General features: G+C 41.0%; 1 protein-coding gene across 4 annotated transcripts; it reads left to right on the forward strand.

Moving 5' to 3' along the window:
• Window positions 1-3,072: 3,072 nt before the first annotated feature.
• UBLCP1 (ubiquitin like domain containing CTD phosphatase 1) lies at window positions 3,073-15,764 on the forward strand. 4 transcript variants are annotated; one of them, XM_063168947.1, is made up of 11 exons: window positions 3,073-3,123; window positions 5,459-5,652; window positions 6,339-6,430; window positions 6,840-6,925; window positions 7,014-7,129; window positions 8,196-8,294; window positions 9,202-9,239; window positions 11,345-11,443; window positions 11,875-11,991; window positions 13,302-13,429; window positions 14,748-15,764. In XM_063168947.1, exons 2-11 carry the CDS (start codon window positions 5,499-5,501, stop codon window positions 14,773-14,775), a joined length of 957 nt encoding a protein of 318 aa, XP_063025017.1. In that variant the 5' UTR covers window positions 3,073-3,123; window positions 5,459-5,498; the 3' UTR covers window positions 14,776-15,764. The 4 variants fall into 4 exon arrangements, with proteins under 4 accessions (XP_063025017.1, XP_063025016.1, XP_063025018.1 ...); XM_063168946.1 differs by having other exon boundaries at window positions 3,096-3,181; XM_063168948.1 differs by having other exon boundaries at window positions 3,097-3,181; window positions 5,462-5,652.
• Window positions 15,765-16,816: the final 1,052 nt, after the last annotated feature.

Consider the following 16,816-nt stretch of genomic DNA (forward strand, 5'->3'; position numbering starts at 1 on the left):
AGGAGGCTGCAAACACTTGGACTTGCAGAGTTTGACATTCTCAGACATCACTGCCTTTATCACCTGCTCAGAACAAATTATAAACCAGAGAAAGGGCACTGAGAAAAAGCAATAAAGTATCATAGGATATCATAAAAGGAGGCATTAGGGGAAAAGCAAAAAGCATAAAACAGACTGAGAATAAAATACACTGGTACCAAAATGTATTTTAAGGATTATTCTATTCTTAGTGGAGAATATGGACTCTGCTTTAAATTTTTTCCAAACATGGGTACAGTTTAGAAGTGGCATAGAAAGGCTGGTGCATATTCAAGTGAGTTTTCTGAACCAAAAAGAAAATAAAACTTTTAAGATCTTGAAATCTGTGCTGTTGGCCCCTTCAGTCTGCAGCACATTAACATCTGCACTGACTCGCCCCCATTAAAGTCACTGAATAAACAAATATTTAGCACCTCTCAGCCCTGGAATGTCATCACCCTTTGCTTTCCAACACCTTCTTATCAGAGAGATGAGATCTAATCTCTTAATTCTCAAAGCAACCTTTTGAGGTTTCCACAGTTTTCAGCTTTAAATGACAATTTATTTCAAAGGACTCTTACCCAGCATCTGCCAGAGCTGCTAGTGGGAATTTTTGCTCTCTTATATGCAGCACGAGCAGCAATTTAGGAGTGAGCTCCTGGGCTTCAGTACTTATTGCACAAAAGGATCAGAAATGCGTGATGTGAACACGAGGCATGGGAAGGGAGCCAGCAGGCATCAATCTGACACGCAGCCACTTCTTTTATTTCACCCTGGAGCATCCCAGGATGTAGCAGTGCACATCAAGGTGAAAGGGAACGTGCATTTGCTTTCAAATTTTCCCACTGCTCCTCTTTCCTCCTTGCCCTGCAATTTACCACAGTGCAAACCCAGAGCCCCACCATGAAACACTTTCCTCAGTATAGAGATTGTGCTGTTTGGTCTTTGAATTGTAATTACATGGTTTTAGTCAAATTACCACTTTGCATTTAGTAACATTAGGATTGAGCACCACCATGTGTTTCACAGCTAAATAAAATGATGTATTTATCTGCACCACGTGAATCTTGTCAGGACCAGAGCATCTTTTGAGGATACCAAAACACCAGCATCAGACCAGAAATTAAATATGCATTCTTATACTTTTTTCATATCATTCCTCAAACAAAAAACAAAACCAAACCCAAAATCCTACTACATCCTTTTCAAGAGAGCTTCGTAAAGGGCAACCAGAAAAGAACAAAATATGTTTTAACAAAATTGCAAATACAGAGATGATCACACTGGATGTCATTTTTGCAACCTAAATTTTAAGCAGGCCCGGAGGGTGCATATTTGCATGACAGGGTGTGACTTTAATTACCAGTTGCAGCTTTGGAAGCTTTCCAGCACTATTGTAACATGCTGCCTCTGTGCAGAGGACAACTGTGTGTCATTCAAGCAAAAAGCAAACCCTTGGTGACTGGGTTATGAGCAGAGTGACTGGTTTTATGTGAATTTAGGTGCAGTCAGAAACAAAACTTGACAAGAACAGTCATTACAATGATTTCCCATTTGTACCACTCTTCCAGAAAACAAAGTGGTGTTTTTACACTAAAACTTGAATATAGAACAAACTGAAAGTACATATCCAGGCAAGAAATACATTAAATTAATGTCCTCTCAGGAAAGAGATCAGGCTTCTACACAGTTTTTGCTTATACTGCCCTTCTCCACTGAGATTCCCTGACAGCAGGAATGGCTCTTGCAAGCTCCAGCAGCCACTCTGAAGAAACTTCTACTCAGTGTATAGTTGTTTACCTCTGCTCTTTTGTTCCTTTCCCTACTTATTAGCAAGTTAAACAGGAAAAAATATCTAACCTCTCAACACTGCAAGACATAAGGTAACTGAGGGCTGAAAGCTTCACTTCCTTCCTCAAATTTAACACCACCTCTACTGACACTAAGCTGAACCAGTCTCTGTCACCTCCACGTGATTTCACATAAGAAACCACACTTTACCACAGATAATGTTCTTCCCTTTAAACTATTTCTGCAAAGCAGAACCGCTGAGTGAAAAAGGTCACTTTGGGGCAAAGCCTCTTTTTTCCTTCTACATCTGTTGCCTAAGCACAGAACCACTGCAGCTGAAGGCAATTCCAAGGAACCCCAACAGGAGTCAAGAAGTGTCAACAGACACCAAATGTGCCTGTAAAGTGTCAGCTTTAGTAGCAAAGAGAGTTTTGAGTCACAGAATGGTTTGGCTTGGAAGGGACCTTAAGAGTCATTTCCTTCCAAACCCCCAGATGTGGGAAGACACCTTCCCCTGGACCAGGCTGCTCAGAGCTCCATCCAGCCCAGCCCTGGACACTCCCAGGGATGGGACAGACACAGCTTCTCTGGAAAACCTGTTCCAGGGCCTCACCACCTTCACAGAAAAGAACTTCTTGCTAATATCCAATCTAAACCCACTCTCTTTCAGTCTGAAACCAATTCCCCCTTGTCCTGTCGCTCCAGGACACCATAGAGTCTCTCTCCAGCTTTCCTGTCATCTCCCTTCAGGTACTGGAAGGCTGCAATTAGGTGTCCCTGAAACCTTCCCTTTTCTAGGCTGAACAATCCCAACTCTCCTCCCAGCAGAGCTGCTCTTGAGCCATCCCTGTAATCATCCTGGTGCCTTCTCTGCACTCGCTCCAGCAGCTCAGAACTGGAGGCAGCTCTGCAGGGTCTCACATCCCAGGGCACAGAACAATATGAATAAACAAAAGGAAACAGACAATAAACTCCTTCACAGCTGGCACTCACGCCAGCAGCTGCCCGTGCTAGCCGCCTCCCCAGCCTCCCCGGAGACAGGAGGCGCTGAGGGGGCGAGGGCTCTGCGGTGCCGCGGCGTTCCCTGCCGGTGTGCTGCGTGTCCCGGCCGGAGCAGCCCCGCGGAGCTCCTGCTCCCCTGCCCGGGGCCGGACCCGCAGCGCCCCCGCCCTCGGCCGGCGCTGCCCGGACCGCTCGGGGCCGGCGGTTCCCCCGGGCGGGCCCCGCGCACATCCGGGCTCCTCCCGCTTCCGCCGCGCGCCAGTTCCGCTTCCTGCGCGGCGGAGCCGGGACGGAGCCGGTCCCGCAGCCGGGGTGAGCGCCCGCTCCGCGCTGCCAGGGCGGGGGCGGATCGGCGGCCCCGCACAGCCCGGTGGGTGCGCCGGGGGCCGGGGGGAGGCCGGGCCGGGCCGGGGGGCCGGGGGCGGGCGGGTGTCGCGGCCGGGCCGGTGCCCCCGCGGGGCGGGAGCGGCTCCGCAGCCCCGCGGCCGCCGCAGCCCCGAGCGGGCGCTCCTGGCCGGGCCGCGCCGCTGCCGGGGCAGCCTCGGCGGGGCAGGGGAGCCCCGCTGGCACCGAGCGGCTGCCGGCCCCGATCCCCGTCCCGCACCTGTCACGGTGCTGTGGGAAGGGCGGCCCGAGCGCTCGGCGGGCACCCGGCGTGGTTTAGGGGGTTCGGGTTCATGGTGCTTAGCGGAACTCCGAGATGGGGGCGTCTGTGTTCGGAATAGTCCCAGGAAAGGGCTGTAGTGCTGCAATTTAACAGCAGAACTCCAATGCTTTCTCTGACCCGTGGCTTTCCAGCCCATTGGGTCTTGGTGGCCCAAGGGTCTTGTAAAGGCTTTGAAGATGAAATTAACCACAGGAAGCAAAATTAGCTTCAATTCTACACATTCAGTTCAACACAGCACCCAGCCCCGATGGTGGAACCCTTGGAAATCCCTGTCTTTTTCTGCTCCCAAGCCATTTTCCCATTTTCCTTGATTCGGACCCCTGAGTGTTTTTGGCAGGGAATAAAAGTGTCTTGTTTCCTATAGCATTTGTGTGACAGAGCTGTAGTTCTGTAAGGATTGAGGGTTGGTTAGGTGCTCAGCTTTGCAGGGATGATCTTTTCAATTTAGCGCTGGACAGAGACTGCAGAAGTTTTCTGACAGTTCTTGCCCTGTGCATGTCCTTGCAGAATGATTTGAGCTGTATGGTACAGGTAAGGAAAGACACAATAAACTCTCCTTTCTGACATAGTGTAAGGTTTCTGGACAGGAATAATTCATGATAATAACACTGTGTACCAACACCATACAGCCTTAGCCTCAGTAGAATTTCTTAGTGCTTCCAAGACCCCTTTTTCATGAGTCTCTTTTTCACTGTGTCATGCCAGGTCCCAGTCTGATTTGACAATTTTTGGGAAAAAAATAAATTCCTTTTCCAATGATACAAGTTTTTCTCTTCAATTTGTTTTCAGGACTCTTAGAGGCAACAGAATGGAGGTGAGGTTTTTAGTGTCCTTAGCAAGGAGGTTATACCTAGACTAATTCTCATCTGCTCTGAGCTTGGTGGCTATGCCTGAGCACTTACAGGTTTGTCCCCTACAGCCTTTCCTGTGTAAAAGAGATTTTTTTCTGAATTTGGGTAATCTCTGAGAATACAAAGCCAGAGAGGAAGAAGGATCAGAGTTTTGGCTTGTGAGATTTTTTAGAATTGCCAGACCTGCATTTCTTGAAGGTTGACAACCCAAGATTTTTTACAGATCTGCTCTCTTTTTAAATATCAGTCATTTGAGGAGAGTTTCACCATCAGTGGTGCAGAGGCCTTCTCTGCATCTCCTGACTGTCTGTAGCAGCCTCTTCATACCTTTCTAGCTCCTTGATTCTCTTTCTAAGCCCTAACAGAGAAAAAACATGTTTTTCCTTTTGCATTAAGCTAAAAATCTTGTTTTTCTGCTGTGTTTAATGTAGGGCTAAACTGTTAAATACAATTTGTATAAACGATGCTGTGTAAATTAAAGATAGTATAATTATGGTTATTTTGTCAGCACTGCAATGAAAGTGCAGTTCTCTGGGTGTAATTGCATCGTGTGGGTGTGTGTTTTGGCTTTGTTTTCAAATTCCTGCTTTGATATTGCTACAGTGAGATGTAACCTGGGGTGTGCATTACTGCAGGTATTGCACAGTGGAAGGGATTAGAGAAATCCAGTGCCAAAAATGGACTGTTGGGCTCAGAACTATTTTTATGGGCTTATATATGCTAGGGATTTCATATTTGCTGTGGTGTTATTACATCTGGAGAGGCACCCATGGCTGGTTTGGTTGCATAAGTGTTGCAGAGGACATTTCTGAGCTTTGCAATGGCTTTTGTGGTGCTGCAGTGCTGTGCTCGAGTGTGCAGTGCACAGGCTGTACCTGCACAGAACACCCAGCAGATGTGAATGTGACATTGCTAAAAACATCAAAGTGGAACTCAGAGCCCCAGTTTTAACACTGTTCTTTCTCCCTTTGTTTCAGCACTTTCTCAACACATTTATCATCAAACAGCTCTTTGATGTCCAATATAATAAAGAATCAAGAATGCTTTGAGTAGATGTTGTGGTTTGTCTTGTGGAAAGAGTGGTTCTCCTCTTTCTTCCTTACATGATCTTTGTGTTTCCCTCCTGCAGCAGATTTTTCAGGCAGTAACACTGAACATATGCTTCAAGGATGTCTCTCTCTCTCATAATAAAATGGGGTGGACAGGAGTACACAATAACCTCTCTGTCAGAAGAAGACACAGTGTTGGACCTGAAACAGTCCCTGAAGGGCCTCACTGGAGTGTTACCAGAGCGTCAGAAACTGCTGGGGCTTAAAATGAAGGGTAACTCTCCTTATTTTCTGCTCTTGGGGATGTGCCTGAGGTGTTTAAGGACAAACATCCCCTAATGCTAGGCAGGATCTGTGCACTAACAGAGCATCCACTTCCCAGTTGTAGCTCTGGAATGAACGTGAATACAGACACTTCCTACATCACTGGATGTTGTTTATTATTAATACATCTCTTCCTACATCACTGGATGTTGTTTATTATTAATACATCTATCTGGTCATATTTTAGTGGTTCACACTGCCCTGTCTTAGCGGGGAGGAGAATTGGGGGGAAAAAAAGTAAACCTCATGGGTTGAGATAAGAATAGTTCAGTGATTGAAAGATAATAAAATATTATATAATACTAATTATTATAATAATAGTAATGAAAAGAGGAGAAAGAGGCATAAAACCCAAGAGAAACCAGTGCCACAATGCAGTTGTTCACCACCCACTGACCAATGCCTATCCAGTCCCTCATTATTCTCAAATCAAACCCAAAACACAGCACTGCAGCAGTTACCAAGAAGAAAATCCACTCAATCCCAGCCAAAACCAAGACACTGCAAGTGGAAGATTATGATAACACAGCTTGGCATAGCTGGTATTTCACAGGGAGCTTATTTCAACTACACGTGGAATATATTGACATTTTTCTGAAATCTTTACCTCAATTAAAAAAAAAATCTGCATTACAGGCAAACCTGCAGATGATGATGTTAAGCTTGGAGCCCTCAAGTTGAAACCAAATACTAAGATAATGATGATGGGCACTCGTGAAGAGAGTTTGGTAAATAATTTTCTTGTTTATTAGCTTAAACAGGAAAAAATGCTTCGTGTCTCCTAATTGTGATTTTAAATTTTGACTATTCTAGTCATCATTTTAAAAAAAGATAGTACAATAGATTTCTGTTGGCATTTTTTTATGTAAAGTAAACTTTGCTGCAGAACTCTCAGAGCAGTGTACTCATGAAACTCCTGTGGTGTTCTGCACTTGAAGTACAAACCTATAGTTGTGATACTCACTGACTTTTTAAATCTGTCATCAATATACTTTAGTAATTCTTTCCACTAGTAAAATGAAACCACTTTGGTTAAATGGTATTCCTGCCCTGCAATGTGCAGTAACAGAAACTTGATACCCATTGTTATTTTCCCTCTCTGATCCTTGTTATCTTTTATTATTTTTATTCCTCTAGGAAGATGTCCTTGGGCCGCCTCCAGATAACGATGATGTGGTCAATGACTTTGATATTGAAGAGGAAGTTGTGGAAGTAGAAAATAGGTTAGGAGTTCAAGCTGTTAAAACAGTTTGTTATTGACTGTAGAGTGTACATTTTAATTAACTGTAACTCTTTGCACTGTTACATCAGGGAAGAAAATCTACTAAAAATCTCCCGTAGAGTTAAAGAATACAAAGTGGAAATTCTGAATCCTCCTAGAGAAGGAAAAAAGCTGCTGGTGCTAGATGTTGATTATACACTATTTGGTGAGTTTTTATGCAATTTGTGTGTTTTGTTTGTTTAAGAGCTTGATTTATTTGCCAGATCAGGTTTCTTGATTTTTGCTTTGCTGTGTTGTACAATGTAACTTCTGCTTTGTATGATTTTGTGGTCTTTTGTTCACATTTTAAAAAGTATTTTAAAGCGTTGCATGTTGTTGATTTTAGTGCAGCAGCTATTTAATTGCTGCAAAAAGACATAAAAAAGCAGCAATTTAGTTTTCTGTCCTGATAGTCTTTCCCTTGATAACTTGTATCTTGACCATCACAGTAACTTGGCAAGATACTGTAAAATAATGATCTCATTCTGTACCTGATTGATTCTACTTCTAGGGGGTGTGGGAGAACAGCTTCAAATTTTATTTACATATCATTACTAAACATTCACAAAAACATGCTTTTCTTGAAAATTCTGCCAAGCTGGTTTTTTTTTGAAAGCCAGAATTTTCCTTCTGGCTTAACTTTCTGGTTTCTAGGTGTGCCATGGCAGCATGACTGTGAGCAATAAATAATACCTTCCCTTTTCCTTAGCTTTCCTTTTTGATGACATTTGTTTCCAATCTGACATCAAAATTCAGCCTATTTCTAAGTTTTAAAATTTTTATTGAGCGGTCTTCTGCTGACAGATTTTGCAGCAGTTTTGGAACTGAAGCAGGAACGTTTGCATCTCTGAAATGAGCTTGATATATGTTCACACAATCAACTGGACTAGGTTTGAAGGAATCTGTTTCATATCTGGCCAGTTACTAATTTGTTAAGAGCACAGATGATTTACCCTGACTCTTCAAAGAGATTCATACTCAGAGATCTCTTGATTTAATTATTGCTAAGCCCTCAAGTCGCTGTGAGACCAACAGATAAATATTCCCTCTGCTTTGTCCTTCCACCTTTAAAATGGGAATGGGAGTTTGATACCAAATCATTCATGACCTTAAAATGCTTCAGTGCTCCCCTCATGAAACTCTTGGAGTCTCTGGATAGAAAGGAAAATCAGACTGGACTTTAATAACTAATACTTTAATATTGAATTGCTTATCTCTTATATTCTGTTTAGACCACAGGTCATGTGCTGAAACTGGGGTAGAGCTGATGAGGCCGTACCTTCATGAATTCCTGACTTCTGCATACGAGGACTATGATATTGTAATTTGGTGTAAGTATTATACTCTATGCCTAAGAATTTATTGTAAATTGTCATCCAGAGCAGAGACTCCAGGTGGGAGGTTTTTATATTGCTTTTTAGTGTGAGTCACAAGATCTGAAATGATACAGAAACGTTTGGCTGTAATTTGCACAACTATTAGAAATACTTTAGAAAAATACCAATTCTTATGTGAAAAAGCCCCACATACTGCTCACAAGAATGGGTTTAGTCACAGAGTAAAGCTCAGCATCACTTTACTGACTGTTACTTTGTACAAAGAAACAGAAATGTAGAATCAACATTAGAATACTGATAGTGATTTTACAAATAATCTCAACTCTCCTGTCTGCAGGGATGGTTGATTGATCCTTTGCCTTTGCATTCTAGTTCAATTCCTGTCCAACAGCTGGAGAACAGACTTTAGCCAGTGCAGGGTTCAAACCATATTAAAATTGTGTTACAAAATTCCATTTTCATAGTCTTGAACAATGTTTCTCCAAATTCTTAGATCAGTGGGCAGTTTGATACTTTGTTCTTTCCAGATTTTATGTATTCCTGACATTGCTTCCAGGAGGAAATCCTGCACAGGCAGTGAGGTTCCTCAAACCAGGTCTATCCCTGGTCTTACAGGCTGTGGTTCAGTCACAGCTGATCTAGAAAATGGTTTAAATATTTGCAGTGCTTCATGTAGTTGTTCATTTGAAAAGTAAGCTTTTCCAAACAAAAATAGACTTCCCTGATAAAAGACTTTCTTTAAGACTTTAAAAGCTGCAATAAAAGTGGATCTTTCTAAAATTAAATTTTGTGTAAAACTTTGGCATATTAAGTGAACAAGTTCTTAGCTTATTTCTTTTTTTGGCCTGCCAATGACTTATTTTGATAAAACATTATTTCTGTTTTCTCCCTTTTATTTCAGCTGCTACTAATATGAAGTGGATTGAAGCCAAAATGAAAGTAAGTTGCTCTGAAAACATCTGATTTGTTTCTGGTCTGAGTAACCCTTCATGCAGTTGTGCTCATTCTCAGCATTGTAGAGCAGGTTAGAAACAGAGGAGGTTGTATGAATCATAACCTAAGTTGTTTCAATTTCCATAGTCACTTGAAATTATCTTTATCACAAAATTAGATTGAATCTAATTTTAGAATTCCACACAAACTATCAGCAGTAGGTGTTAAATTTAGCAGAACTAAACACAAGTCAGTACCAGCTGAAACTTGGATTTGTCACGCAGCCCTGCACAGTTGCTTTCATCTTACCTCTAATTATAGAGCTCCAGTCTTTAAATGTGATTTTTTTTTAAAGGAACAGACAGATGTGACATGCTGGAGTAGGTTATCAAGAGGAAACTCTTCTCATATTTATCTTTACCTCTTACAGCTGAGGGTTCTGTTGCTTCCTCTGCCTTATTAAACATCCCATAAGAGCTCTTTCACTTTCTGGTTTCTTCCCTTCTGGAATCAGGCAGGAAGCCAGTTTTGAACAGCTGACCTCATGGTAAACATATTTACAGTCAGGCTTAGCTGTAAATCTAATGAGCTTACTAAGAATTGCTGTGTGTTTGGTTGGTGGGTTAGGGGTTTTTTATGTTTATAAATCAAAAGTTATTTCCATTCCAGGAAAAACCTTTCCAAATTTAAGCTTTTACTACGAACTATTTTTTCAGGTTTTCACAGAGCAAAACACATTTTTCCAGCATTCTCTTCCTCAAAATAATTAATTGCCACTATCTTTTCTAATCAAAAATGCCTCTTAGAAATGAGACTCTTTAGTCAGAACTGTGGAGTTGGTGCAAGTAAAATCAGTGCTCAGCCTTGCAAGCATTGCATTCTTGTGTCACATATTTATACTGTGTTGTCACAGTAGTGCTAGGACTCAATCTTGTGGAAAACCATTGTTCAAAACTGGGTTCTTTCCCCAGCACTGGTCACCTTTCTGCATTTCCAGGTTGCTTTTCCAACCTCCTGCTGGACCCCGATCCATTGAGATTCCTGCCACTAGATGCCACTTTCTGTTTCTCCTTAACTGAAGGCACCAGGGGTGCTCCCCTCCCAGAGTTTCACTCTTGGTCAGGGAGCTGTGATTTCAGCAATAGGTGGCATTCAAGTTTCTGGTTTAAAGTACAAAGCAGGAATGGCATTTAAAAGAAAGGAGTATCAGACAAGCAAATTTAATCTCTGTTACCACCCTTTTATGCCTGAAATTCAAACATTCTAGAACAGCTGGTTCTGTCAGTGTAACAGGATACTGACCCAGGGAGGTAGAGCATTTCATTTGCAAGATTGCATTTTTAAATAAAAGCAAATCAGGTAAGTGTGGCTGGATAGTTGCAGAAGAGCTGCTGCAGTGGGTATTTTCTCCCTGTTACACAGGTTTACATATTGCTGCTGTTTCACACATCAGAAATTGTCAGCAGTATCTGTGTTGTATCTTGTCAGCAGATTTTACTGGTACTTTTCAGCTTTGGAAAGGATTTGAAATGGAAATGATGCTCCCTCATCTAGTCTTAAGTTTTTTATTTCTAAAAAGGTTGTTTTACTTACAGTATTTCAGGAGTTACCAAATCTTAAAAGTGCAAATTGACACTAACACTGGTTATCTTGGACATATGCAGGAGGGAACAGTGACACTGAGATGTTCCTGGGTATTCCATCTTGGATTAGGCTGTAATTTGTGCAAATCACTGAGAGGAACAAAGAGCAGCCAGAACATAATTCCTGTAAAGTTAAGTTGTGGTGTGGAGAACTTGTGAGAGGTTGTGCATGAAGGTTTGAGCAAACCCTCTCTGTATTTTGCCTTCTCTGCAAAGTTGCTTTGATTTTCTGCCAGCATCAGCTGTTAAGTTCCTGATATTAAACACTAAAAATAAATCCCTGTGTGCACTTTTATGATCCTCATTATGTAACAAATGCAAATTTCCCAGGTATCTATTTTTAGTGCGTCTCTGATAAACCTCCTCAGCTCACCCCGTGACAAACAATGTACTATAATCGTTGTTCCAGTTGTTGAGCAGTAAAACTGTCATAATTAGAAGCTTTAATCATAAATCTTTGTAATGCAGGAGCTTGGGGTGAGTACCAATGCAAACTACAAGATCACTTTCATGCTGGACAGTGCTGCCATGATAACAGTGCACACTCCTCGGAGAGGACTAATAGATGTAAGTAACAATTTTTATCCTAATCTTTTTCTGGCATTTTATCACACCCCTTTAAAATACTCAACAAAAAAAGTTGTTCAAGAGTTTTCATGCAATAAAACTGCAAGAATCTTGGAACCACAGATTTTTTTCTACTGGAAGTCTCTATTAATGTTTTGAATGGTATCTTTAGATGTCACAGCTTTCAAATCAAACAGCAGCTAACTGTTGCAAGAAAACTTAGTGCCAAAAGAAAAGTTTTCCTTAATGGAGGGTATTCATGTTATATTATTTCACATCTTCCTTTGTTAAAGCCAACTACCTGCTAATGGTAAAGCAAAAGAGTACAAGTGTTCATTCAAGTTAGGACTCAGGTTCCTATAGATGGCATTTTCATCTCCTGCACGTGATCTGATTTACCTCAGATACTTTGTATTGTGTTGTGTTTGCAGGTGAAGCCTCTTGGTGTTATCTGGGGAAAGTTTTCAGAATATTACAGCAAAAAAAATACTATTATGTTTGATGATATTGGCCGAAACTTCCTGATGAACCCACAGAATGGACTCAAGGTAATGGAAACTGGAATTTTCATTTACTGCTACTTTTTCTTGATACTTCAAGTGTTACTTTCTCCTGCTTCTTTGCTGCAGCATAAAGAAAGACTATTTTTAACTAGCAAAGATGCATGTTTTGTTAAACCTGTTAATTCACAGTGCCATTTGTCTGGCTTATTATTTCCCCAATAACAGTATTAAATAAACCCTGTGTCACTACTAAGTGATTAATAGATAAGCAAAATCAATGAAATTCTTATTTCTGCCTAAGTTATACCTGCAAGCTGTAATCAAGCTGGGCATTACTGACAGGCACCATTGAAAATGTGATGTTCAATCTCCAGAGTGGTCAGATTCAAAAATAAGTCAAATAACAAATGGCTTCACTTCATGATAGTATGACAGGGTAATCACAAGTATTCTATATGAGAAATAATTAGTACCTTGAGCCATTTTGACTATAGAACAGCAAATATTTCATTTTATACAACTGTCAGCCAGTGTGTGCTCTGTTATTACTGCTGGTTCTGAATAAGAGTGCAGCTTAAATTTCTACATACATCTGATAGTAGAGCAGTGTTAGCAGTAAAACAACTTGCATAAATCTCTCTAAAAAAGAAAAAGATATTTTCAAATGCAGAAGTTCAAGATGGTATCTTTTTGAAAGTATCCACAATGTGGAGGAGAGCAGTTGATGAGATCTAACAAGATTGTCTTAACTGGAAGGAGAATCAGGAATAGCAAAGATCTTGCTGGAAGGGGATTATCCAGAGGTCCCTCTGGCTCAGATTGGAAAAATACTTGTCAAAGTTTTGTTAACAGTTGCAGACAAGAGCACTGAATCACTAAAACAAAGCCCAGGTATAATGTATTCCAAGCTTTGATTTTGATATCTCATTTCACAACAGCTCTGGTTCTAGTCAAAGGCTTTTGCTGAAAAAAAGCATCTGGTGCCAATGATACCACACAACTCACAATGCTGAGCTGAAAACCCTCCTGCAAAAATCTATGAAATCAATTAGAAAATGTGGCATTCCAGATCATTTCAGTCTATCTTGTGGGGGGGGCGGGCCTTGAAGAAGTGCAAGAGAAAAGAATTTTTTTCTGGTTCGTGCAAGGTAAAAACCCCTCAGTCCAGTTTGCATGAACGGGACAAATTGGATCTGCCCACTGGTTGAAAACATTTTTTCCTCTTACCTGTGAAAAGTTATAACTTGTCATAGTACTGAAGATATATTTCAGTCAGATGGTAAATGATAGAGAATCTAAAGCATTTTTTCTTTCTGTGAGCAAATGGTTATACCCAGTTTCTCGCTTTTCTATAGATAAGGCCTTTTATGAAAGCACATTTAAATCGGGATAAAGACAAGGAGCTTCTAAAGCTCACCCAATACCTCAAAGAAATAGCAAAACTAGATGACTTTTTGGAGCTGAATCACAAACATTGGGAAAGGTAAGAAAAAAGGCAAAATTCTTGTTTCCTTTTGTCCCTGACCCCAGTGTTTTGCTTGATGTTATATCTACAAAGACCAGAAACAATGGAACTGATGAACTTTATAACCTACGGTTATAAAGGTCCTTTAGTTTGAGGAGAATTTTAATAGGGCTGTAGTGTTGGGATAGCTTCCCTAAAATGATAAGATTTTGACAGAATGCATCTGTGTTTTCCTACTTCTCCAGTATTCAGTACTGCCAATTATGCAATTATGCATCCTGAAAGGAAAAGAATTTTTGAAGGAACATGGTCCCTGGAAACCTCTTTCTTTCCACCCCAGCAAAGTTAGACTGTGGGTTCAGATCCCAAATCGTTTGTTTTAGGGCAGCTTTTCTAGAAGTTCCTTGAAAGCTTTGTGGTGTTAGTGTAGTTCTTAGGCACATCCAGGTTGAGCGGTATTGCAGGATTCATCAACTCCAAGTAACTGTCTTACAAACAAAAACAAACTTGGAGTTTTCCAAGTGCTCAGGGCACCAGTTAGCATCCTAATTCTTGCTAGAAAGTGATTAACTGAAGGGCTTCAGCAAAATTATTCTTTGTTTTATGCAACAGCCAGAGGCTTCAATGCATGTGAAGAAAAACTGTTGGAAAATCACTCCTTTGGTGTTTAAAAAATGGAGCCTTACAGGCTTGATACAATTTTTTCTTTTCTGAGTAGAACAGAAAGTGAAATGTTAAACCTTAAAAGCAGTGAAATTCACTGGATATTTCACACTGTCAGTGAAATTGGTTGGATTCTTTCTCCTAGAGTATTTGCAAAGCCTTTCTCACACCACACAGGCAGATTGCTCCAGCTCTGGTGCCAAGAGAGCTGTGAGATCAGAATACAGAAAGCAGTTCAGAGTCACTCAGCTTCTCCAGAGAAGCTGCTGGAGGGCTGTTCCTTTCAGGTTATGCTGCATCAGTTCATTAAAGTCCTGAATTTATTTGAAGGAGTGCCATTACTAATGGATATAAAAGCCACTTCTCCAAATGATGTAATTTTCCATCCTCTTAGAATGAAACAGGTTTCCATTTCCTTCCTCCCTTTTGTTTAAAAAGCCTGATAGTGTCTAACTAGAACATGACTTTGAATTACCGCAAGATAACCTATCATGGAATTGAAATTAAATAAAAATCATAAGTGCTATTGATTGATTGCATTTCTAATTTTTGGTTATCAGTAGGAGGATTGCTGGTGAGAAAAGAAAGCAAAGTCATACTTTGATCTTAAGATCTCTGCTATATTTGTGACCACCTCTTACTTGGTGAAAAACTCTACTTTTGTTTCTTTCAGGTATCTTTCAAAGAAGCAAGGACAGTAACACTAATAAAACTGTGTGGCACTGAATTGAAGGGAACATCACTAAGATCATTGGACTTTTCCTTGCTTTTGTGCTAGAGTATAATAGTGCTGGACACTGGACCCAATGCCAGAACGACTGCTAAACTTGGTCTTCCAGCTGGTTGGTTGTGGGTTTTTTAAAAGATCACAGCAATAAGCTCAAAGTGGGAGAAACAAGTCAGTTGCTTTTTCTTGCATTCAGTTCTGGTGTTACTTCTCAAAATACTTTCCTCTCCTTTGCTGCTGAAGTATAACCATAACCATCAAAGACCAAAACCATTCTGAGACTAGAAAAAAAAAATATTTAGACCAAAAATGTTGATTAAAAAGCCAACCTTGGCAGTGTATGAATTGTATAAGTCCTCTATTCCCTCCATCTTTAGAAACAGTCTCCCTCTCCCAGTATTTAAGTCTATAAATTACAAGTTGTCTAAGTTTGGTATGTATTAGTATGTCAGTGTTTCTCTGTGCAAGACAGTAAGATGGGAAAGTACCACCTGTGTGGCCAGTTTACCCCAGTGTGTGAACTTGTACTATAAAGCAGTGTTTACTGGAAAACAAAAGATTGAAGTTTGGGGGAGAGAAACCCACTGTTATTTGATCAGTGAAAAGCAGTCTGCCTGAAAAATCCCCATATCTCAGATAAAGGGTTTAAACCTCAGATGGGAAAGTCACATTCCTAACAAAGCATGAACAAAACCCTTGTTCTCTTCTAGCTAAATCTTGTCAAAGTGCAAACACTGTGTTTAAATACAATATTCAGCCATACTGTTCTTAAAATATCATTTACTTGCGCTGCTTATGCCTGCACTATAGAAGTGTGATGTGACTGCTGTTTGGCATTTCCAACACTTGTGCATTATGCAGTTCATGGATTTGAAAGAAGACTGACCCTTTCAAATAAAAAATGGTATATATTGTTCTTAAGGAACTATAGCAGTTGTGTAAATAATAAATACCTTTTTCATACTTTGTGTCCTGTGCTGCCTTCAGGATTCAGCTTGCATAACAGAGGAACCATCAACATTATTAATTTGGGGGGATTGGAGGATTTGTTTGGATTTCAGAGACTCTGGGTTTGCATCAGGAGTTGAATAAGAGCCTGGTTTGTACCTCTGTGGATTAGGGACGTGGTGCAGCACCAGGCTGGCCAGGAAAGGAGCCCTGACAGCTCATGTCAGGCTGTCAGGACAGCAGGCACAGATGAGCTGCTGGGCTGAGCACGCAAGGCTCCAGCTCAGTGACCTGTCAGAAAACATCCAGGTCCTTGTCCAGGGCTCTGTGTGCTTTAGTGCCAGCCCCAGGTGCCTTTGACAGAGCAAACCAGAAACCTGGTGCATAAAAGTGGTGCTTTAGGTAAGGATGGAGGGTGAAGAGCTGCAGATTTGTCTCCTAGAGCTGATTTGTGATCAAGGAGCTACCTGACACCTGTACAGACAGCACGGGGAGAATCCCTGAGCTTACACCAGTGATCCTTGCCTGGAAAAGCTGCAGCAGCAGAGATCATGGGATGTGGGACTGCGGTATGGTGCGCTGGAATTCCCTTGACTTTCAACAGTGGAAAGAAGTCAAGGCATTGCAATTAAATCAGCTGTGGAGCCTGTGCTGGGCAGAGAGAGAAAACCAAACCAAGGGAATGTATTTAAACATGTGCCTGCATTTTTTTCCTCAAAGTTGGCCTGCAAACAGAAGGTTACAGTGAAAGAGCAATACTCATTTCTTTTGCTTTATACAAGCAAAGTTAAAAAAAATCAATCTTGATTTTATTTCAGTAACACGGGGGTTTTGTCCCAGAATTTTAGAGCATTCACTGATCTGAAGGTGATGTGCACTCATCTTTCAAATATTTTATAAGCTGAGCTGGAACATGCAAGTGTGATCTCAAAGTGACTGTAACACAGAGCTCTTGCTGACAAGTTATGTCTTTTATGACTAATATTTTTTCCCTTACTATATTTTCTGTTTGGGGACTAGTCTTGCAGTTTGATTTGGTTATCTTCTAAAAATGCTGCTGGGATTTG

This window comes from Melospiza melodia, chromosome 14 (assembly GCF_035770615.1).
Source record: "Melospiza melodia melodia isolate bMelMel2 chromosome 14, bMelMel2.pri, whole genome shotgun sequence".
Lineage (NCBI taxonomy): Eukaryota > Metazoa > Chordata > Aves > Passeriformes > Passerellidae > Melospiza > Melospiza melodia.

What these genes read in the sequence shown, in the direction of transcription:
- UBLCP1 (XM_063168947.1), top strand. Translation starts at nt 5,499, where the DNA reads ATGTCTCTCTCTCTCATAATAAAATGGGGTGGACAGGAGTACACAATA. An exon ending in GCACTCGTGAAGAGAGTTTG is followed by an intron (nt 6,431 to 6,839) that starts GTAAATAATTTT and finishes TTATTCCTCTAG; the next exon opens with GAAGATGTCCTTGGGCCGCC. An exon ending in CTATGATATTGTAATTTGGT is followed by an intron (nt 8,295 to 9,201) that starts GTAAGTATTATA and finishes CTTTTATTTCAG; the next exon opens with CTGCTACTAATATGAAGTGG.